At 41.0% G+C, this 24,548-nt stretch overlaps 1 protein-coding gene across 4 annotated transcripts in view; it reads right to left on the reverse strand.

Annotated features, from left to right (window-relative positions):
- The window catches only part of CDON (cell adhesion associated, oncogene regulated), a 96,603-nt gene that overhangs the window by 23,195 nt on the left and 48,860 nt on the right, over positions 1-24,548 (reverse strand). For all 4 annotated transcript variants that reach the window (XM_032426145.1, XM_032426146.1, XM_032426144.1 and 1 more), the window contains 8 exons: positions 19,723-20,012; positions 18,239-18,413; positions 16,265-16,393; positions 12,523-12,726; positions 10,364-10,545; positions 9,240-9,345; positions 3,916-4,038; positions 119-340 (listed from right to left, as the gene is read on the reverse strand). In XM_032426145.1, coding sequence (XP_032282036.1) covers positions 119-340; positions 3,916-4,038; positions 9,240-9,345; positions 10,364-10,545; positions 12,523-12,726; positions 16,265-16,393; positions 18,239-18,413; positions 19,723-20,012 — 1,431 coding nt within the window. The remainder of the gene's footprint in view (positions 1-118; positions 341-3,915; positions 4,039-9,239; positions 9,346-10,363; positions 10,546-12,522; positions 12,727-16,264; positions 16,394-18,238; positions 18,414-19,722; positions 20,013-24,548) is intronic.

The following is a 24,548-nucleotide window of genomic DNA, read 5'->3' on the forward strand; positions in this document are numbered from 1 at the left end:
TGATGTGCTTTATACCGTGACACTAACCCACGGAAGTATTACAGATCCATATTTATCCTGACGATACTTTCCTGGCCATCTTTAGAAAAAGACCAGGAAATATTGATGAATGGCTTACTCTGTATGGTGTTTTGCTGACGGTTCTTCCAGAGGCACATCGCAATGAAAACCATGAGAATGAGGACCATCACACCTAGCACGCAGCCAACTATCAGATACAACATGTCGCTGCTTCTGGTGGGGCTGGTTGCAGGCCCAACATTTCGTCCACTTCCCGAAGAATTTGGAGGGGTACTCAAGTCTTTGACGGGATACTCAGAAGCTCCAGGAAGGCGTTTTACTAGTTGACATATAAAGGAAAACATGATGTCAGAGTGAATACAGGCTCTATGAGATGGTTTACTCTCTGACGGAGGTCTGGTTAGGAATGCAAGCCAGTCTGTTTACACTTGTTACTGAGATGATCTGACCACCAATGAGTCACAAGGAGGACTCAAAAGTTTAAAAATCTGATGTGCCAAAGTCTCAGTCCACAAATTCTAGAGAAATCATAAAGTCAGAGAAACAAATGCCCTCAGTCCAACCCAAACTGCTATCTGATTATCTGCTCAACTGTATTTGGAGAAAACTCCCAGTATTTCAACTTATGGGTGGGATGAAAACTCCTTTCTATGTGACACACTTTGAGCTGAATAAGATTCAAAGTTACATATTTTATGCCTCTTTTATGTGATTGAGATTAAAGATATGACTGTGGACCTAACAATTATATACAATCCCCAAAACCGTATGCTTAATATTAAGCATTCCCAAACCAACGACCTCTGGAGTCCATGTAAATGTGGTTCTTTTATCCAATTCGTTAATATTCTGGAAAACAGTGACAACAAAAGCTAATAACAGGTGGGACTCAAACCCCATTTTCTCTGTCCTCAAATAACACGTTCTTCATGCTTTAAATGCCATAGAAAAGCAGCAAAGCATAGTGGCTGACAGCTCGCTCTCTGGGACCAGACTGCCCAGGTGCATATCCTCTTCTACCACGTATCCTTAGCTGCATGACCTTAACCTCCAGGAACCAGTTTCTGTATGTGGGAACTCGGGATAAGAATAAAAGCTCTATCGTAAGGTTGGAATGAAGAGTAAACGAGTTAATCATGGAAAGCACTTAGAACAGAGCCTGGCACATGGCAGTATTCAATCAATTTTGTTACTATTAGGTATTATATTATATTTCCTGTTATGGCTCCTAACGACCCAGTGGAGCAGAGCGGTCCTTAAAAAATTCTACTTCAATAGACACTATGTTGGGGTTCAAATTTCTAGCACCTTTATGCAGAAGAGGGGTAGGAATCCATAAAGAAGAGGACAGTTTTCAAAGGAAAGAGGTCTCCAACACTGAGAAGTGGATGAATACTTGGCAGAGACGCTAAAGGAAATTCCTACTTCAGGTGGTATGTTGGATTAGACAATTCTAAGGTCCCTGCCAATTCTAAAGAAAACAAACAAGTTTCTGAAGCAAAATAGACGTTGCAGATCATACATTAAAGATCACGGTTACCCATGGGGAAGTCCATCAGGTTTATTCGCTCTTCATTTATTCTTTATTTATTCATAATTCTACCAAGCTTGATGATTTTGCCAGTCTCTGCTAAAGTGAAAAATTTCTGTGGTGGACGGTGAGTGAGACAGATGCATCAACATCAGTAAGAAGAGAAAGCTAATACTAGGAAGAAGGGGAGGAGGAGGAGGAGGGGAGGAGGAGGGGAGGAGGAGGGGAGGAGGAGGGGGGAGGGGGGTGGAAGAAGAAGAGGCTAAGAGCATGAAACAAGAAAAGTGAGATAAGAAACCAAAGAACTACAGAAAAATCATGACAGTCTATAATCTTTAAGGGCAGGAGAAAATGGCTGGTGTCAACATCTCAATCATTCCTGGAAAACCTTACTGAATTACTAAAGATAAGACAATCATTGTTCATAACAAGAACCTTGACTCGTTTCTTAAAAGCAGAGACTGTGTATCCTACGTTCTCTCTTTAAACAGGCTGGGAATTGTGTCATACATTTCAGAAAGTTATTCAATATAAACGGTTAATGTTTTAAAGAGGTGTTTTCATTTGTCAGTGACCTGAAAGTCTGTAGGTAAAACCTTTTCTTCCCCAGCAAAGTCCATTAATGAGGCATACTCTGATAGACACGGCTATGGTATAATACTATTTAAACAATACAGTTATTACACTGTTGTCTGTGTTTGGCCTGGCTAGATTCTTAAATGTCTTGGGGACAGAGATGATAAATTTCATTTTTATTTAATTTTGTCCCGAGTATTACAACACTCTAGAGGCAAGCAAGAAACGTCCATTAATATATCACAATGACTACTACAAAAAGCCCCTCAAATATATACTAACCAAAGTAAATCTAAAGGTCTGTATATATACCTATGTTTAAAGGCAGATTTAGTATGTGGGTTTTGCAGCAAAGTCACATAACTTAGCATTAAAAGATGAAACTATGTCTTGTCTTTACAATTCAATTCTTCTGAGCCTCAGTTTCTTCATCGTTAAATCGACATCATAAAATCACCCGTAGCAGACACTAAAGGGCTGCCTGTCCCATTCAGCAGCCTTTTCCTCCCAGGCTAGCAGAGCCCCAATTTCATTCAGCTGTCCGCTCAAACCCCGCACAACTCGAGTAGGTCCTGATCAATCATTCTATTCCAGGGAATGGTCTGGGGAGCGGGTGACTGAGACTAGCCACTGAGACTAGCGGGGGTGGGGAAAGGTGAGGACTTTGGGAAATTTCCTCTTATTCTTTAAAACAGATGCAAGCTAAAACAGTCCTTTTTGGGGCACCTGGGTGGCTCAGTCGGTTAGGCGTCTGCCTTCGGCTCAGGTCATGATCCCAGGGTCTTGGGATCGAGCCCCGCATCGGGCTCCCTGCTCAGCGGGGAACCTGCTTCTCTCTCTCTCTCTCTCTGCCTGCCGCTCTGCCTACTTGTGCTCTCTATCTCTGTTAAATGAATAAATAAAAAATCTTGGGCGCCTGGGTGGCTCAGATGATTAAGTGACTGCCTTCGGCTCAGGTCATGATCCTGGAGTCCCGGGATTGAGTCCCGCATCAGGCTCCCTGCTCAGCGGGGAGTCTGCTTCTCCCTCTGACCCTCCTCCCTCTCGTGCTCTCTGTCTCTCATTCTCTCTCTCTCAAATAAATAAATAAAATCTTTAAAAAATAAAAATAAAAAAATAAAAAATAAAAAATAAAAAATCTTAAAAAACAACAAAAACAAAACCCAGTCCCTTTTTCTGTCAGATTAACTGTGACTGGACACCAGTTTGTAAATAGCCACGTTAGCTGTTTCTATTATTGATGTGGAGCACCACCATCCTAAAAACAGAAGATACTTCACAGTCAATCTACGTATGTCAGCAGAGTTGAGAATTTCAATTTAGCATTAGCACACTGCTGATGCTGAACCAAATCGCCGCACTTAGGAAGTAGACAACGTTATGCGTAACTGTCACACAAGAAACCACTTTACGCGTACAAAGCACTTTTCCTGAAAATTGTATTTTTGTTCTTAAGTATTCTAACTCTTGCAGCATTCTAATTTGCAGAAGTTATTCAGCAAATACTTCTACTCTCTTCGTGAAGAGAAAAAAGAAGGGAAGTGACTTACTTGGCGTCACACGGAAATTAATGAATATGATCGATGCTTACGTAAACTAAGTTTTAGACAAGCACTCTAGCCAACATTCTCTATTTTCTGTTGGGACGGTCTTAATGCCTCCACCTAGGAAATGGTCCAGAGCAGATGCTTCCTTAGGTAAACATATCAAGAGTCAGAAGGAATAATGCAGAGTTTAATTCCAGTACCATCCGGGGGAAAAAGCACAAGCTCTCATTCCTCTCTTACCTTTAGTTTCGCAGATCATCACATTGCTAAACTCGCTTTCTCCCCCTTCGTTGAAGCACTGCATTTTAATATCGTAGGAGGTTTCTGGCTGCAGATGGCCAATCATGTGCCACTGCTTTGAACCTAGAAAGGAAAAATAAATGAGGATTTTTACATATCGTATGACCTGAAGGGTGATCTCAAAATGAGGTTGGAACAGGGCGCCTGGGTGGCTCAGTTGGTTAAGCGACTGCCTTTGGCTCAGGTCATGATCCTGGAGTCCCAGGATCGAGTCCCACATTGGGCTCCCTGCTCAGCGAGGAGTCTGCTTCTCCCTCTGACCCTCCTCCCTCTCATGCTCTCTGTCTCTCATTCTCTCTCTCACAAATAAAATCTTAAAAAAAAAAAAAAAAAAAAAGAGGTTGGAACAGCACATATCACCGTAGAGTCAGTCTGTGCAATGAAAATGTCCTTAATAGAAGTATTTTAGTAATGCACCACAGATAAACAGCATTTCTGTTATGTGCCACAAAACAAAGGACAAGAAGTACACCGAATTAAAGCGATACCTGTGCATTGGTACTAATACTCTGTTTCGTTATAAATAATTAGTGGTGAGTCTTTCATAAAATGCATGTTAATTTCACGCACAGGTGAAGAAAAAAAAAAACGCTCCAGTCTTCTGATGCCCCATTTTAGCCTAGCAAGTCAATCCACTCTGCCCACCAGAAAGGAATACTATACATGAGATCAGCAAATGGTGCCTTACCCAGGACAAGTGACCATTTATTTACAAGACAGGTCTTAGAGAAACTCTCAATCCCACTGGACTGGATGTGACGTGAACAGACAGCTCAGCACATGCCTGAATAAATGGTTCAGAATAATCAAAAAGCCGAATCTACTACAGAAACCTCTGGGTTCCTTGAGTCAGGGTCCCCAAGCCACACAAGCATCTCTAACAGAATGATTCTGTTATCCACGGCACATGGCCAATGTCTGAACACTCCTGGATAAATCACTCTCCATTTTTACTTCCATGGGCATGTGACAAACTTTAATAAACAGGGACACTTCTGCCAGATTCAATTAACTCTTCAAGCACCTTTAATCCCTCTTAGAAAATACCCCTTCAAACCTTTTCCACAGTTCCTTAGAAGCTCAACTATATAACACCTACTGATTTAAGAATTAATTGAAGGAAAAACAAAGCCAAACCAAGCATCCAAGTCAAATCTACTCGGCTGACAGGACCAAGAGCACTAGGTTCCTTTCTAATTCAACACAGACAAAAATACTCCAAACCGGAAACACAACCCCTTTTGCAGGTCACCATCACAAAATCCCTCATTCATAAAGACCCATAGTTTACATGGAAGAGAATCTGCTTGTTCTAGGATCAAGGGACTCTGAAAGGCTTGAGAAGTAAGGAATTCTATGCCCTCTATATAAGTGTAAAGAGGACCCTACAATAAACTTGACTCAAAACCTTGACTCAAAGACTGGACTAGATCTACTTCTAAATTCCGCAAACTTTCTCAAAGACTTCTATTTTTTCTCTGTCCTTGGGTATTTCCTCGCCCAGCCCTACCCTCACCTAACTATAAACATTCTCCCAAATAATTACCACACTAGATTTGAAGTTTTCCCTTCAAAGCCCTAGTCAAAACGGAATTAAACTACACTTCTGGTATGTTACAAATGAGGGAAAATTGTTAAAAGAACACAAATCTTATTAGATTAATATTCCACTATTAGGGTAATTCTTCGAATGGCTAAATGACAGGAAGCACTAGCAGAGGGAAAGAGTCTTTACTGATCATTGATGAATAAGACAACTAAGTGTATTATCAGGTTGAAAGTCAACCAACCAGCATATCCTTTGCTTAAATGGGTAATTTTTTTCTCAAAGGATGTTTTAGAAAAGGTGAGAAACCAAAGGAACAGGCTTAAAGATTAGGATGCCTGATACTTTGATTTATTTGAAACTCAACTTAACTTTATAAGATAAAAATATCACAAAGAGGGCGCCTGGGTGGCTCAGGTCATGATCCCAGAGTCCTGGGATCGAGTCCCACATCGGGCTCCCGGCTCAGCGGGAAGCCTGCTTCTCCCTCTAACCCTCTCCCCTCTCATGCTGTTTCTCTCTCTCTCTCTAATAAATAAATAAATAAAATCTTTAAAAAAAAATCACACAGAGGCACTGTTATGCCAGAAACATTTACAGTTTATCCCAATGTGGAACTTAATTCAGAAGATAGGATAACTTAACATCATTGCTCTTAGCGGATTCTTTACCACTGTAATCGAGTTTCAGATTTCTTCCCAAAAGCTTAAACAATTCTGAGTCAATACACATAAGTAATCTAAAACTTTACTTTAAAGAGAACGTTACGTGCAAAGGGTAAATACTTCTGTTCCTTGGTTTGGGAGAGCAGGCCAATAGTTTAAAACTGCCACAAAAAGAATTTCAAATGCCTAAACTTGAAAATAAGGAATAAGCAAATTACACAGCACAGTGAAGCACACTTAAACATCTAACTGCTCCGTCTACCAAGTTTATAAACAAGTTCTCTGTGAACCATAAGGCAAAACTCACATTTGCAGACATTACTAGTAGATACAAAAGCTCCTGTAAATTAATTTCCCAGTTCCACACACTATATTCACATCCCCCAAGCTTGCAAAAGTTCAAAGATTTAACTAGAGAGTATCCTTTAAAAACTGGTCACCAGTGGGTATTTCTAGAGAGTGGAACCAGGAGAGGTAGGGAAAAGAGTGACGAGAGAGAGAGACACACAGAGCGAGGTGTTCGCTTTACTTACATTTACCTTGTTCAGAACTATTTTAGAGCAAATGTTTAACCCTTGTCAAAAGAGTTTAAAAATAGAAGTCTGACAGCCCCACTCTCCTAACCCAGCTAAACTAAAACTAGGACTCAAATCTAGAACAGTGACTAACAACTCTTACCATTTCTTCTTTTTGAATAGCCTTTCTAGAAAGTGAAATGTGCATATGGAAAAGTGCCCATAACCCAAAAGTTTGCTGAAGTTCATGAACTGAACGTACCCATGGTACCGATACCTAGGTCAAGAAAGGAAATAGTACTGGTACCCCAAAAGTACTCCCCATGCTTCCTCAGGTCACTTCTCCCTCAAGACAGCTACTATCTTAACTTCACAGAATATCTGGCCACTAACAAGTCTCTTACTTCATTTCCTCAATTCTTCATGTTTAAAGCAGATTTTAGAAACTGATTTGTTTCCTACTTTTCCAGATGAAGAGAAATAATCACTCTTTTATTCAAAAAATATTTACTGAGCACCTACCATGTGCCAGGTATTAAAACTCAGATGATAACCTTTTACTACTTTACAAAAGAAATTCCACTGGATAAACATCAAAAGGAATGCTACAATATTTAAAGAAACCTGATATAGCATATTTAAACTAGTTTATTATAAGGCTACTTATACCAAAAACGATCTGCAGTATTTGATGTCAAGAAGTCATATGAAAATAACCTTGGCCCAGGGCCATTTTCTGACATGATCCATTTAGGATGTTAGCAGTACAAAGAGTCAGAATCTTGGAGTGCAAAAAACCCTTGGAAGAAGCCTTCCTCCCAAAGCAAGAACCCCTTCCAAGATATCACCAAGAAATAAGCATCCAGGGGCGCCTGGGTGGCTCAGTCGTTAAGCATCTGCCTTCAGCTCAGGTCATGGTCCCAGGGTCCTGGGATCGAGTCCCCCATCGGGCTCCCTACTCAGCGGGAAGCCTGCTTCTCCCTCTCCCACTCCCCCTGCTTGTGTTCCCTCTCTCACAGTCTCTGTCAAATAAATAAATAAAATCTTAAAAAAAAGAAAAGAAAAGAAAGAAAGAAGCATCCAGCTTCTACTGAACACCTCCAACATTAGGGAGTTTCTTATTTTGTTAAAAACGCTGCGTTGGAGGGGTCTTCCTTATGCTACTTCCTTTTAGCTGCCCCTCCCCAACTGGCTGAGTTTCTCCTCCACTTAACAGTCATTCAGTATTTGAAGACAGCTGTCATGTTGCTTGTTCATAGTCCCTTTTCCAGCCTCATCATCCCCAGACATTCCCTTGTTCTTTCTGGACTCCAATCATTCCTTCATTCAATAAATCCCGAACACTGTCTCCCTGGGAGCAAAGGCTCCTTGCCTACAGGGAGGCTAATATTTGGTGGGGGAGACAAAGTAAATAATTTCATATATCCACACACATACGCAGACACACCCACTTCTTACACAGCAACCGTGATAAAGTCTATGATAACAGAACAGCAAAGGCCACGGTTAGAAATTACACCAAGGGATCTCATTTACAGCGGTGGGGGTGATCTGAAGAAGTAACATCTAAGCACACAACAGAAAAGTGGAGTGACCTCATTCAAACACTGGAAGAGGAACACAGGAGGTAGCAGGAAGTGCCCTGTGTCATCATCCTGAGGCAAGAGAGGTCTTGCTGCACACGAGGAAACTCAGAGGGCCAGTGTGTCACGGAAGAGACACAGAGAGAGTGCGGAGAGGTGCGCAAGACTGGCAGCAGGTGTAGGCAGGGGCCAGCCAGACCATCTGCAGCCTTCAGACCACATGCAAAGTTCTGGATTAGATTTTAAATGCAGGGGAAAGGCGGTTTCAACACCCTTTCACTGTCTTGGCTGGTTTTTACTCTATGTATATTCCAATTTCTCGGCATCTCTAAAAGCGGATTACATGCTCAAGATACAAGCGTTCTAGTACAGACTTCAATGAAACGGGGACTGAGACATTATTTTTTTTAAATATAGCTACAAGGGATGCCTGGGTGGCTCAGTCAGTTAAGCGTCTGCCTTCGGCGCCGGTCATGATCCCACAACCCTGGGATTGAGTCCCGCATTGGGCTCCTTGCTCAGCAGGGAGCCGGCTTTTCCTTCTGCCTGCCGCTCCCCCTGCTTGTCTGTGTCTCTCTCCCTCTCTCTCTCCCTCTATCTCTCTGAAAAATAAATAAATCAATCTTAAGAAAATATAGCTACAAGTTGCAAGTGACTTTTATACTCAGGTTACTATTTATTTAAATAAAACAGAAAACAAAATTCTTTTTCAGATGAACTACTGAAAAATCATATCTCCCCCATACTTTGGTAACTGTTTCTATAACCGAAATATAAGAAACTGCATATATTAAATTGGAAAGATGGTCTTCCTTTGGGAAAAAGTGAAAGTAATAATGTACATAACATTTCATGCCTTCTCTATCTTAACCTGGGATGATGTTTTTCATAATACTTATAAACCCTCTCCATCCAAAGCTCTTTACTGGGACTCCAGCTTGCCAGGGGGACTTACCTTCTACCACATCCCTCTTGTAATCACTGTCATTATCACTATCTGTCGGCCGGTAGTAGATATAAAATCCTTGAATGGGAGTATTATTGTTACTTGATGGAATGTACTAAAAAAAAGAGAAGCAAAGACTTGTCAAAAACAAAAATAAATGTAACTTTCACAGCCATGAAGATTCATTTATCTGTGCGGCGATATTTTTCTAGCTTCATTTTGCAAACATCCTTGATGCCCATTTTGAATTTAACTCAAAGGTAGTCAAAGGTATTAAGAGCATTTAGTTTTCTGTTGGGCTGAGCAAAAATAAAGTAGTATATTTCATAAGGTTCAAAGGCATAAAAGGACATTTAGTTCAAAATGAATAAATCTTGGGACGCCTGGGTGGCTCAGTTGGTTGCGCATCTGCCTTCGGCTTCAGGTCATGATCCCGGGGTCCTGGAATTGAGTCCCACATTGGGCTCTCTGCTCAGTGGGGAGCCTGCTTCTCCCTCTCCCTCTGCCTGCCACTCCCCCTGCTTGTGCTCTCTCTCTCTCTCTCTGTCAAATGAATAAATAAAATCTTTAAAAAAAGAATAAATAAATCTTGAAAGGGCAATTAACACTTGGATGAAAGCTGAGGAGACAAGTGTATTTTTAACCCTGCCCCACTTATCACATGTGCTTTTAGACAAATATCTGTGCCCTTCAATTTTCCTATTGAAAATTTTAACTATTTTAATAGCTAAAAACATTTGCTATTCATAATATCATGTCATCAGAATAGTAAATCGATCGTTAACACAGCCAAACACTTAAAAATTAAAAACATTTTGCTACTCATAATATCGTGTCATGAGACTAGTAAATCGATCGTCAACATGGCCACACGAGAAAGCATCTTGTTAGAATAGATGTCCCACTGGGCGCCTGGGTGGCTCAGTTGGATAAGCAACTGCCTTCGGCTCAGGTCATGATCCTGGAGTCCTGGGATCGAGTCCCGCATCGGGCTCCCTGCTCAGCAGGGAGTCTGCTTCTCCCTCTGACCTTCCCCCCTCTCATGTGCTCTCTCTCTCTCTCTCACTCTCTCAAATAAATGAATAAATAAAATCTTAAAAAAAAAAAAAAAAAAGAATAGATGTCCCACTTACCGTCCACTTCAGCATGATCTGAGTATCACTGACAGCTTCGGTGTAGGCGATGTGAGGCCCGGTGATGGGACGGTTAGAAAAACGATTGGGGAACCCAGCCACCTGATAAGGACGAGACGCCGAACTCCGGAAACTCTCACCATAATGGTTGATGGCAATGACCCTAAACTTGTACGTTGAACCTTTTGAGGGAGGAAAGAAACCAGTTTTTAAAAAACTTGGCCATATGACAGCTGAAGGTACGCTAGTCAAAATAGGACAACCGCGCTCCAGTCTCTACGCTAACAAACACATCCTCTGAAGCCTATGCAGTAAACAGATTTCAACCCACTTGCCAGCCAACCGGCAGTGGATGTTCATGATGATCCAGATTCCAAGAGCTTATGAGGGGTCACCGGGAGACAATGCCACGAGAGATTAATGACGTCTGTCACGGAAGGGGCCGGTGGAGAACAGGGAAGAGCACGTTTACTTTCTTTACCGTCATGTTCTAAAGTCATAACCATCAAATACAGTATTAGTTGAAGTATCTGTGCTCAAAACTAGGTTCTTTTCCCTTGAAAGAAACAACTGAAGTGAAGTTTAATACGGTGAATACACTTCAGAAGGGGCGCTGTGTGGGTGTCAGCAGATGACACTCTGATTTCACCAAGAATAGGATAAGAAGGAGCAGATCTAAACTACAACAGAAGGCACTTATTTGTATTACATACTAAGAACTTAAAAAAAACTCTAAGGATTGTGAGTTTCTGAAGCTCTGCATCTAAAGAATAAATTAGACTCCTAGAGCACGTTTCCTGATGGCTCAGAAATAACCACTGGGCTTCTGAAGACGTTTTCTGTCTATAGAATGCTATTTAGCTTCACCCACATTTAAAACTTGTCACCTTCTCCCAATGATACCTACAGGCTCCTCTCTTTACCTGTTTAGAGAAACACAGGCATTTGCCGCTAAGTACATCTAAAAGTCCATAAACAAAATGGTCAAGAAACCTAAACATATAAAAGCCACAAAAGTGTATTTGTGATTACTGCTTTTCTCTTGTGTGGTTTAACTTCCCGCATACAGCCTCAAGATACTGGGGTGACGGGGGGGTGGTTGGGGGGGTTCTTCTGCTGAAACAAAACTTAGCAAAGAAGCATTAAGTGTTCTCTCATTTCCATAAGCCTAAGCACTAAGTATAACTATGCTGCAATTCATCATTAGATCAAACAATTTTAGTCAAATAACAAGTAATTTTCCTCTTCAAACATGTAATCATAGCAAAACACCTATACACAAAGATATCACTGTAACGCTCTAAGTTATTGACAGTCAAAAATAATCCAAAACCCAGAAAAAAGAATGGGTTAAGTAAATTATACTATACTTATACAGTAGATATATGGTTATTAAAAAACTGAGTTTCTGAAGAATTTCTAATGACACTGGAAAATGCATATGATATAACATAGGGAAAATGGGGTCACAAAACAGTATTTTCAGCATGATCCCAGTTTGTATTAAAAAACAAAAAGGCTACCAAAAATATACCAAAGTGTAAACAATGCTTATCTCTGGATGGGTGGGCTTCGGGTGACTTATTCTCTTCTTTCTAGTTTCTTTGCTTTCAAATTTTCACACAATAGGCTCCTATTACTTTAACAATTAGAAGAATACAAAATCATTACAAATATGCATCTAAAGTCAGCACAGGGCGCCTGGGTGGCTCAGTCGGTTGAGCATCTGCCTTTGGCTGGGGTCATGATCCCGGAGTCCTGCATCGGGCTCCCTGCTCCATGAGGAGTCCACTTCTCCCTCGGCCCCTCCCCCCACTCATTCTCTCAATCTCTCTCACTCTCATGCTCTCTCTCTCAAATAAATAAAATCTTTTTTTTTTTTTTAAAGATTTTATTTATTTATTTGAGAGAGAGAGAATGAGAGAGAGAGAACACATGAGAGGGGATAGGGTCAGAGGACGAAGCAGACTCCCTGCCGAGCAGGGAGCCCGATGCGGGACTCGATCCAGGGACTCCAGGATCATGACCTGAGCCGAAGGCAGTCGCTTAACCAACTGAGCCACCCAGGCGCCCCTCAAATAAATAAAATCTTAACAACAACAACAAAAATAATAAAGTCAGCACAGACAGCAAAAAGGGAAATGTTTGAATATTACTACCTGGCTCTAAGCTACGAACTTCCACAGAAAGTTTGGAAGGAGGGATATCTTCAGCTGCCACCAGCCAATCACTGGTCCTCATCCGTTTGTATTCGACCTTGAAGGCAGTGATTGGAGAACCCCCATTGGCCCGAGGAATCCAAGTGACATAGACGGAGGTCTCTGATGCCGTGGAGATGGTAGGCCGGTCAGGTGCCTCTGGAACTAAACACGGAAACATCCATTCCAATAACCCATGGTGTCAGAGACAAGAATAACTCAAATAAACTGAAAGGGATAAATCCCAAGGATCATTTTATTAAAGGTTCATCACCAAACTTATTACCAGAGTTAATAATATTATGACTATCTTCCTGCCCTCTGTCAAAAGCTAACAGGCAATGCAATGGCCAAAAACAGGAAATAAGAGGAAGGAAAAGCAAGATAATCTATAAACTTGAGAATTAGCTCTAAAAAACTGAAAGTTAATGGTAATGAGAATAGTGACCATGCTACTTTGGATTCATAGCTCAACAGTGTATAAGTAATTATTACTCGGTGCCTCAAGTCTGAATGTGGTTATAATTTACAGTAAATGTTCAAAATTTGGTGTTATTTTGTTTAAATGTTTTTCTTTATCCATCTAAGCTACATAAAACACATTCAGCAAACGATCTACAGATTATTAGCCATTGCTATCATAGCCTATCTTAACACACCTCAAGCCTAGAGGAATGCTACTCCCAGAAAACATACTGCAAGCGGTAGAGAGAGAGAGAAAATTTGACTAATAAATCAACAGGGACATTAATGGGAAGGGAGAATGCTGTGCAGGATGAAAGCAAGAAGACAGGGTATGTAGTTAAACAAAGAAAAGTGCTCTCAGCAATTAAATGATTCACCTGATCAGAAAAAGGGGATGAGAGAACCAATGTCTAGCAGTTTCGCACTGCCAAGGGGAGGGGATGTCCTAGCCCACAAGGGTCTAGAGTCCCATGGCAGGTAGAAACATCAGGAGTAGGTCCATCCACCATTTAAACCATGTACCTAATGCTTCTTGCTAACCAAGCAATCTTGTGGTTATAACTGGCTTCCCACTTGGTTCCTCCAAGGAAAGAATGCTGATAGAAACAATCTGGTCTGTGCGACGGTTACAGTACAAATCAGTTAATCACCATTCTGGTTTACATCCATCCCCTGTGAATTTTGTACAAGTGAGCTGGGTCTCAGGATACTATCTTTGGGCTGGCTAACAATCAAGTGTCCAGAGCTGAAGGAGGAGGACCAGCTCCGGGCCATGGTTATGCTAAGGGAGCCCTGTCTCTCCAGCCTGTGCCACATTCCTTAAGCAAGACCACTCTGTCTCAAGATCTCTTTAGCCCGAACACGAACACATGGGGAAGAACACAATGATGTTGCCAATGGTACCTGTATGGAGAAAATGGTGGCATTCTAAAAACAAATTGCATAATGGATAAAAAGAGGAAAACATTCAAAGCAGGCAACTTTTGAATGATACTTACTGTATTCCTTTCAAGTTAGAAAGCAATGGAAACAGAATGAATAGAACTGTTAGTGAATCTCTTTTTTGGTTCTAGATAACCAACAACTTCCTTAAACTGATTCACAGAAGGTTAAAACTTATCAAAAAACAAACACCACAGATCAAATAGAAAAAGGTTATTAGGGAAAAGAATCTCTACAGAGCAGAATCTTCAAGATCTAAAAGAAAGAGCATGTGACATAAAACAAAGACAAGTTGGAGTTTAAAAATCCAAATGTGAAGAACTGCTGGATGCCTGCTGGATGACCTCAGGCAAAGCTGTATGACCTCCATGAGTTCCAGTTTCCTAATCTGTAAAACTGATAGGCTATCTCCCTCATCAGGTTGTGGGGAAGATTCAAGAAATCACTTCTTAACAGCTATATCTGCCCAGATAACTCCAAACTTCCAGAACTGAATCCATAACTTGCACCTAAAAATCCTGATTACCTATCTTGGTAAATGGTCCCTGGCCACTCCAGCCCAGAGTCACCACATTTCTCCCTTTCATTCAGTATGGATTCAATTCCCTTTGTCCTTCTCCATCTACACTGTCACTCCACCCATTATTTCTCTAGCATCATCTTCAGCCATTCCCCTTTTCCCTCTCCTTAAAGTTCTTTAGAGTTCTTCATAGCTTTCAGGGAAAGGCTGAAATTGGAAGTACATCATACAAGGTACCCAACTGCCTCCCCCCACTCTGGCGTCACTCCTCACTGCAACCAGTCAAACCAAACCAATTCTCTAACCTCCACACCTCTAAATGAAATGCAACATGTCCATCATCCATCTCTTTGCATAGGAGCTGTCTTTCCCTAGAACTTCTTTTCCTGTTCCTTCATCCATTCTTGTCTTCACAGCGGTCCTGTCTTCGAGGCTTAGCTGAGGGAGCCTCTCTTACCACTACCTGCCTCCTCTACATAATCCTCTTGTGATTCCATTAACACTGAGGGTAGACTCTCGGGTATAATGAATCCAAATCATTATCATGGGTTCATCTGTCTATATTACCCCCTATATGGTTATTGACTTATTGTCTAGGTCATCCTCTATGCTCTAAACCCCCTGAAGGCAAGACTTACTTTACCTCCACTGCAACAGCATTTAGTCCCTATCTACCAGAGTATGTTAAACAAATCATAAGGTTTTTGTTTTTCAGAGGGCAGCTTTATTCAGATAAAGCTGATACCCATGTAAGTAATCTGCTTCAGGTAGCTCAACTGCTCCTCAGAGGTGAAAGTACTCAAGCAGAAGAGGCTCATGACACTGAAGAAGCAGAGGGGTTCCAGAAGGTGTTCAAATGTTATGACTTGCTTTTGTCTGAGACCAATTCATGAAAGACTATAAAAATAGGGAAGAGAAGCTTGAACATTCTCAGAGCAATGAAATTTTAAGCCCTCCCTAGATGTCTTCCTAACACCTATTAACACAGTCACATAAAGTTACATTATGTTGTAATTGCAGAATTGATAATGTGAAATTTAAATACTAAAAAGAAGTCATTTGAAAACTGTATTGCTATGACATCTGAAAACCACTCAGTTGGGGGGCGCCTGGGTGACTCAATTGGTCAAGCATCCAAGTCTTGGTTTCAACTCAGGTCATATCTCAGGGTCTTGAGATCGAGCCCCGCATTGGGCTCTGCACTCAGCGGAGAGTCTGCTTGTCCCTCTCTCTCCTGCTCTGCCCCTCCCCTTCTCTAAAATAAATAAGTGAATCTTTAAAAAATTAAAAATTAAAACCATACAATTGGCATGATACAGCAATAAAATGGAGTATGACACTGATAAGATATAGCAATAAAACAGTATGGCATGTAATCGTTTGGTCAAAAAAACTAAACCTTACTATAGGTACCACCATACATTTTGATAAGTCACCAAAAAAAAAAAAAAAAAAAAAAAAGTCAAAGTATAAATTTGGTTTCTTTGCCAGAGAGAAAAACAGAAAAATCCTTTTTATGAGTTATAAAACCTTAGTATCAGAACATTTTGAATCTGCGTTTATTACCTTAAATACCAATCATGACACCGAGTTACCAAGATCTGAGTACAGGGCATTAAAAAATGGTTGAAATAGGACCTGGAAGAGCTATATGGTAGGCTATAATCTGAATGACAATCAAATACCCTCTCTCACTCCATCCCTCCAATAATTTGAAACACGTCAGTTACATTGGTAAACAAACAAAATCAATAAAATGAAGACTCTCCACTTTACCTCCACTATGCCTAGAGGAATCTGTAAGGACCACTCCAAAGTTGTCCACAGCCTCTGAAACAACAGGGCGCCGAGGGATGCCCATGGGGGGAGAGGAAGCCTGCGTGTTTTTTGACGAGGTTGTTTTCTCTGGAAAAGTTAGAAGACGTACACTCATCTAATGCAACATAAACTTCTGTGTATATGTAGAGTAAGAAAAGATACTATAAAACTCAACTGGTATATAGATATAAGAGCTTCTCTGTTACAGTGTCTAAATTTAAGACCTACATTGCAAATACTTAGCTCATCTGAGGAATTGAACTTGAAAAATTACTTTGTCTTTTTCTAGTAGCTTTAAGGGAAAACTAAAAGGTGTCTTTCTTCACCAGGCTAACTTTCATTTACACACAGAATAAACACCACAAAGTGAAAAAAGCCAAATGACTAGAGTAAAGGCTTTCAAATGATCCACCCATTTTTCTTCTACCTATTTCTTAATTCTAAAACATAAAATTCATGCTTAAAGAGCTTCTGTTTCTTTATGGGAAAATTATTATGTTGAGTTTTAAAATTCCAAGAGGCAAAAAGTGAAAATGGGTGATTATTGTAAAACTGAAATACATACTTATTATTCAGTATTTATAGGTCAGATTCTATAAACAACTGTGGACTAATTATGAAAACTCAAAATACAGTTCAAATAAGAAAAAAAAGAAAAAAAATACAGTTCAAATAAGAAATATTCATTATTTTTCTAGCTAGACTCAATAATTAGTATGAAAGGGTCTTTTCCAAAAGCCAATAAATTTATTCTCGATCATACCTCCTTTTTATTTTCGTGCCATACTAAAATACTCCTCTGTCCCGTTCCCCTCTCTACTCACTGGTCTTTTCGTCCATTTATGTCTAAGCTATAATGGCATCTTTTCAATCAAGCCTACCCTCAACAAGCTATCCCACAGAAAGAACATCCTTTCTTTGTACTCCCCTGGCCTCTTCTCTCTAAGTCTTTTACTTGTCATATTTTGGCCTCTTTGCTGACACCTTTGCCCTCCTCCACTCTATCCTTACCCTACAGCCGGAGTCCCCCGTTGAAACATACAGTAGGGTATGACAGTAGGGCATGACAGTGTCATAACTCAGCTCAAACCTTGCAATGCTTCCAGCTCACTCAGAGTCAAAGTCAATGTCCTTGCAGGGTCGACAAGGCACCATGTGGTTTGGCCACTCTGTCATCTCCCTGAGCTTTCTCCCCTATAGCATCCTCACTTTGCTTCTGTCACAGTGGCCCCCTCAGTGTTTCTAGGGTACATCAAGCACACCCTACCCTGGGGTCTCTGCACTTGCTAATCTATCAGCTGGGATGTTCTTTCCCCAGATATCCATGTGGTTTTCTACTTCACCCTGGACATTCTGCTCACTGTTGACTGCTCACTGAGGACTTCTCTGGCCACCTTGCTTAAATTGTGTCAACTGCTACCCCATCCACTTCTTATATCCATCCCCTAATTTATTTCTTTTATCAGCATGCATCACTTTTTAATGTACTTATAACTTAGGTGTAAGTCTCTCCCAACTAGAATGTGAGCTCCATGAGGGCAAGGAGTTTTGTCGATTTTGTATACTGCCCAGCACATAAAAGGCATTCAGTAAATATTAGCAGAACTGAAATCCTGCCTTGTAGTTGGTATTTATCTATGTGTCTTACCCTCCTTAGCAAAGCAGAAGCACCATTAGGGTGGGTCTTGTCTTGATCATCTTTGTTTTCCCTGCATCACCTACCCTAATGCCTTACGTATCATAAACTCTCAGAAGTATTTGTAGAACATTGGATGGGATGGAATAATACAACATACATGGCCAAAAAAGGTACGATAATAAAATTATTTAGTGAATTTATATATAAGAATCTCTATGACCCAAAAGGACACTTAACTAATGAAGTGACATCAAGTCAGCCAGCTCACTCCTCTTAAGGAAGGTGATACTCACCTTTGCTGGTTCGGAAGGTGAGCATGGCAGGCTGCCCTTCACCTGCTGCGCTTCTTGCGACCATCAAAACTTCATAGAGACTAGAGGGCTCCAGTTCAGTTAAATGGAGCTCATTTTCACTTCCTGGGACTCGAACCGTGTGCCAGCTTCCCACCAGGCCAACACCATCATCTAGCTACTCAAGAGAAAATATGCCATTAAAAAAAAAAAAAAGAAAAGAAGATTCAGGGCACAAAAACCTTCCATTCAAATTTGAGAAAATCAATTTCAGATGAATTTTGGTACGAAATATACCCTTGGAAGTCAAAGAGACATAATATCTATTCATGCTAAAAAACAGGAGACCTATAGCAAGAACTTAGGAATTCTTACGAATAAAAAAACTCCTAGTTCTGCTACTTACCATTAACTTACAGCCTCAAGCAAGTTATCTGATCTCCCAGAGTTTGCTTCCTTTACTAGTAAAGGAAACAGTAGTCCTTTCTTACCGGGCTAAGAGGAGCATAGAATAAGTATATAATAATCTGTATTAATGATAATATATAATAAATTAGAGTATGTATGCACATATGAATTCTATAATTATCCATTATCTATTTTCAGCATTCTTCATGTCTTGACATTTTCCACATGTATTAGAGGAAATACATTTTAAAAAGATCCTATCTGCTGTGTCTTAGTTAATGGAACCAGGAAATAGTATCACATGGAAGTTTTTGTGTGGGTTAAGAATCCCAGTGAAAGTTTCTTCACCTGGAATCATCAGGTTAGAAACAGTGAATAAACTTTCAAATATCACCATGTTAGTTTTTCCAGATATTAAAAATATTACTATTCAATGATGGGTACCAAAATGGCTTGGACAAAGAAAAGTATTTTAAATATGAGGGCATCTTTGGTTTATTTACTAGTCTCATTAAACAAAGAGAGCAGATTTTCTCATTTTGCTTTAATACATGCCTCTGGCAGGATAAACACTGAAAAATCAACTGAGAGGATCAGGTTCACCCAAATAAATCACCAAACAACATCAGATTTCAATACAATGAGGAAGGACAACTTGAAATAAAAATAACCGTCAGAGATTACGCCAGAGGACTTGTTCGGGGTTTCTAATAGAAACTGCTTTATTTGCTAAATAAACTGTATTTTACTAATCTCAGAAAGGGAAGGGATGACTTTTTAAAAAGTGGTTTCTAGAGCTTTACACCCAAGTGGTTAAAATGTTTGATAAAAAATGTCAGGAAGTCACTGGGCTCTTTGAATTCCTATTTTGGGGGAAATTATGTAAACTTTATTCTTACTGCTTTTATAAGACTGGTAAATCCAGCAAGACTGCTAGGATAGCTCTCCCAAACTCACAGTCCTAGAACACTCCTGTTCTGTTTCCTGCTGTTCCATAAATGTCAAAGATAATAAGCATGGGTTACACAACACAATGTTAAGGCATGCAAAGAGAAAGCTGGTAAATGAGAAGACATTACCTTTCGATACTTCACGAAATAGGCATTGATGGGCAGCCCGCCATCCTTCCCCGCCCTCCAGACCAGGTGGTACGTATCAGCTGTGTAGGTCTGCGGAGGGCTCAGAATGATGGGGGCGTCAGGGACCGAGGCAGCACTAGCATTTTTCTCTGGTGCTGAGTCCACTGCACTAGAGTGTTCCTTCACTGGAAAGGAGCTCAATAATCCAGCTTCTGAACCATCTCTTTTATCATTCTGAGTGGGATTGGAAGCTGTGACCATTTCCGCTTTTGTATTTGTTTCAAAAGGAACTGCAGAGGATGGGAGAAAGAGAGAAGAGAGAGCTTGAGGAAATTCATTATTTTTTTTCAGTGCATTTTCTACACAGTGATCTAAATGCCCACACGGATACTGACAATCTGAGCCCAAGAACTGAAAACAGTTAACATTTCAATTTGTAATTCATGGAAACATCTAACCTCCAGGAGCAACCTCTTACTGAAAAATCAATTACATGATGCAGTAGTTGAGTGACTTGAAGGACGTTATTTTTCCTTGCTCTACACTAGTATTCCCTTTTTACAACAATTTGCTAGTTTAACCTCAGAAGATTTTAAGTTGAAGAACACGGAGCGTTAACTCCAGTTGGTAATGAAACAATGCATTCCCTTGGGGACAAAGTGAACTAAATAGTAAGCAAACAGTCAAGAGTTAGGCTATTACCTACTGGGCAGCCAGTCTCCAAAGACAGCCCCTCAGTATTCACACCCTCGGGCAGGCCCCTCCCCGCTAAATCAGGGCTGGCCCCAGGACTGGCTTTAACCAATGGAAGGCAGAAGTAAGACTGTGCTCTTCCAGCCGTGAGTCTTAAGAAGGCTTGGCACTACTACTCTCTGTGTTGCCCCATACAGACAGCCAAGCGAGCCATGCAGAGAGACTACAGGGGTGTGGGGGGATGGAGGGAAGGAAGGGGAGGCAGGTGGGGATTCCAGCCTTCACAAAAGCACCACACATATAGGAATGAAGCCACTTTGGCTGTTCCAGCCCCAGGTGCCATCTGACTGCAACAGCATAGGAGAGCCAAAGCAAGGCCAGCAGAATTGCTTAGCTGCATCCGGTCAACCCACAGAACTGTAAGAGATAATAGAGGGGCTGTTGCAGGGGCGCCTAGGTGGATCCATTGGTTAAGTGTCCAACTCTTGGTTTCGGCTCAGGTCATGATCGCGGGGTCATGATCTCAGGGTCGTGAGATCGAGCCCTGCGTTGGGCTCCACTCTCAGTGGGAAGTCTGCTTCTGTCCCTATGCACCCCCCGAACCATGCTCACTGGCTCGCTCTCTCTCTCTCAAATAAATAAATCTTAAAAAATAAATAAATAAAGGGGCTGTTGGATAACTAAAATACTTACCCTACACAAGCAAAACAATTTATATTCAACAAGAGGAAAGAAATGAAATAAGACTAGCAAAAATAAAAGAAGAATTTACTTATTTCCAAAGCAAGCCCTCTTTCTGGATAGAATCGAAGGTTGGCTTAAGAAACTGCCATTCTAGTAAATAAAATAAAGAAACAAATAAAAGAAAAAGAAACTGCCAATCTAAAGAAAAATAAAACAAGCCCACAGTCTTAATACGACTAAAAGCATCCAGAACATCCAGAGAAGGGACAAATACTTCTATTTGCACTGAAAAAATAAATACGTTGCATATATTCCCTCACCCCCCAAAAATTTACTGAGCACATATTATGTGCCAAGCATTGTGCTAGACATTTAATGAATATGATCTCATTAAATTCTCAAAATAACATTCTTAGGGGGCGCCTGGGTGGCTCAGTTGGTTAAGCGACTGCCTTCGGCTCAGGTCATGATCCTGGAGTCCCGGGATCGAGTCCCGCATCGGGCTCCCTGCTGAACAGGGAGCCTGCTTCTCCCTCTGACCCTCCTCCTTCTCATGCTCTCTCTATCTCATTCTCTCTCTCAAATAAATAAATAAAATCTTTAAAAAAAAAAAAAAACAACATTCTTAGGTAGATAGCACCACTTCTACTTTACAGATGAAGAAATTAGGGTTCTGGGAGATGGTGAAAAGAGGTGGCCGAAGAATGTTAGTGGTGCTGCCGCCAAAAATGAGAAAGCAGTCTAGGAAAACAAGTATGCTGCCAGCACCATGAAACCGAAGTACTCATGGCTTGCTTTCTCTACAGTGCTATTCATACTGGCGACAAAAAGATCTCCTATTTTTGACCACTTGTGTGGAGGAAGGGAGCAGGGGAAACAATGTCAAAGCGTTTCTTTTGCACAATGAAGTCAGATTCCTGGTTTAAAAAAAAAAAAAAAAAGGTGGGTGTGTTTTTCCAACAATCACCACAGTTTAGGAGAAGTAGCAAAAAAACCAAACCAAAACAAAACAAAACCCCATAGCTCACGGTGTAAGGTCAGTTCTTGGTTTAAAAGAGAAAAGGTGTCCCAGACGTGTCCTCCTCTAAAGAAAATAAAACGCCAGTGAGAAAATCATATAGGAGAAAATGAATTAAGTTCACTGAGACAAACTTCCAAAATATTGCTCCTGGAGCTGCCGTGTTTACCTAGTGAGTCAGAATGTGGGTTGGCCGTGAAGGGTGTGAGCTGGTGCAGCTGCGGGCGGAGGGCCTCAAGCAAGAGCAAGGGGCGGTGATTAGCTGTGGCTCAGGGTGGTGGAGAATGACCTTTTTATCATTAGTACTTTCCTGGATCTTCTGGGCTGGTTACCACGGGGAAGTGGTATTTCGCAGTACAAGAGCTTAAAGACCACATGCCTCATTTGATCCAGAGGCATGAGACAGACTTATGCTCCAGCCGGGGTCTAACCATATGAGGGTCAAAATTCTACTTCTGCCATTCAGAATGCAATGAGACTTTTCTGTAACTTTTATTAGGAAGGGGATTGAATTCCTTCCCCTCTACGACTTCCAATAATATAACTTGAGCACTCACAAGCTACTAGACACAATTTATAAGGCCCCAATGCTACTTTCAAAAGTTTTTTCACATATGTTATTTCAACTTATCTTCAAAACAACTCTGTGAGGGCACCTGGGTGGCTCAGTCGGTTAAGCATCTGCCTTTGGCTCAGGTCATGATCCCAGGGTCCTGGGATTGAGCCCCATCGGGCTCCCTGCTCAGCGGGGAGTCTGCTTCTCCCTCTACCCCTCCCCACTGCTCGTGACCTCTCTCTCTCTCTCTCTCACACACACACACTCTCTCCCTCAAATAAATAAGTAAAATCTTAAAAAAAAAACAAAACTCTGTGAAACGGTCAGATGAGAGATCTAGCATTTTTAAAGGTAGAACGCTTTTTGAATTGGAAAAGAGATTGATAAAACTCTGCTTTTAATGGCAATGAATCTAATGGCTCTGAGTCGAAACTAATTAAACAAGGAATATAACCAAACTTGTCAAAGCCATTCCCACCGTGACCACTCATGGCAGCCACCCCTACCCGGACTATCCCAGGCCAACTCCCATTATAGTTCTGAAGAGTTACAACCCATTCTACAAATATTTGTACATCCAAGACCTCAAAACCCAAGGTCTCTGGAAAGAAAAAAGGGGGTGGGGGGCAGTCATCTCTCCCTTTGACCTTGCTTACTGCCCTCTTCACGAAAAACAAAGTAAATAGCTCTCAGTATGCTAGAATTTAATAAGGCTCAGACTCCTATAAAAAGAAATGGGTTGTTCTATATTGTTACAAGTTTTAATAAACTCGGCTGGGTCTTAATAATTACAGATCGTGCAAAAGAGGAAATGCAAGGACCACTTAGGTAGGATGTTGGTGATGGGGTTACTTCCTATACATGAAAATGGTATTTATCAAGACTTAAAATCCTGGAGGGGGGAGGCAGATTTTAAAGATCTAAAAAGTTCTAACCTAAAGAAACTGGCTTATGCATCTTCTAAGGGATTCAGATCTTTCATATTTAAAGTGAGGCAGTTAAACAAACTATCTAGTTCCATCAGCTATGACTATCTCATCGATGTCTCTGGCTACCCCGTATTTACATGAAACAATCACTTCAGCCAAAAGCTAACCAAGCAGCGCCTGGGTTACACCTGTCCTACCGCTAACACTTTTGAGTAGAGCCACTCTTATTTTTGCTTGGCAGACGATATATAAACACACACCCGTATACATACACACACGTATTTTTATATATGTATAAGTTTATACAACACTCAACTACCTTCTTTATTTGAGGATTCTTAAAATGACGAAATCAGTAACTATTCCTTCCTTCCCTAACCACTACATGGGACAATTATCATTTAATAATAATTAGATAGTAATAATTAGAACCTAATACTTGGAATTTGAAGGTTTTCTGTTGCCAGACACCATCATAAACACTTTACACCAGACTGCCCAGGTGCATACTCTGTTCCACCACGTATCCTTAGCTGTATGACCCTAACCTCCAGGAACCAGTTTCTGCATCTGGGAACTAGAGGTAAGAATTCCTTAAATTCCCACATCCACCTGAGGAGTAGGACCTTCACTATGTTTGTTACGCAGATGAGGAAACAAGCAGGAACGAGTTCGACAGTTCGCCCCAGGTCTCAAAGCTCCTAAGTGGCAGAGCCAGGACGCTTACCCAGCCTACATGCTTAACCCCCACATCATCCCCACCTCTGCCATTCACAGAGTAGCACAAGGGTATCAATGGAAGTCTTTGGCCTTCCCCACTTCTCCCACCTCCAGCTTCATCTAGAGCTAGAGGGTCCTTGTGTGCATGTGAATGGAAATACATGTGTACCCATCCAAGCTCTGTCTACTTCACCTTCACTCCTGTGCCAGACCGCCCCTTGTCCAC

Source organism: Phoca vitulina, unplaced genomic scaffold (genome assembly GCF_004348235.1).
Source record: "Phoca vitulina isolate PV1807 unplaced genomic scaffold, GSC_HSeal_1.0 scaffold34, whole genome shotgun sequence".
Classification (NCBI taxonomy): Eukaryota; Metazoa; Chordata; class Mammalia; order Carnivora; family Phocidae; genus Phoca; species Phoca vitulina.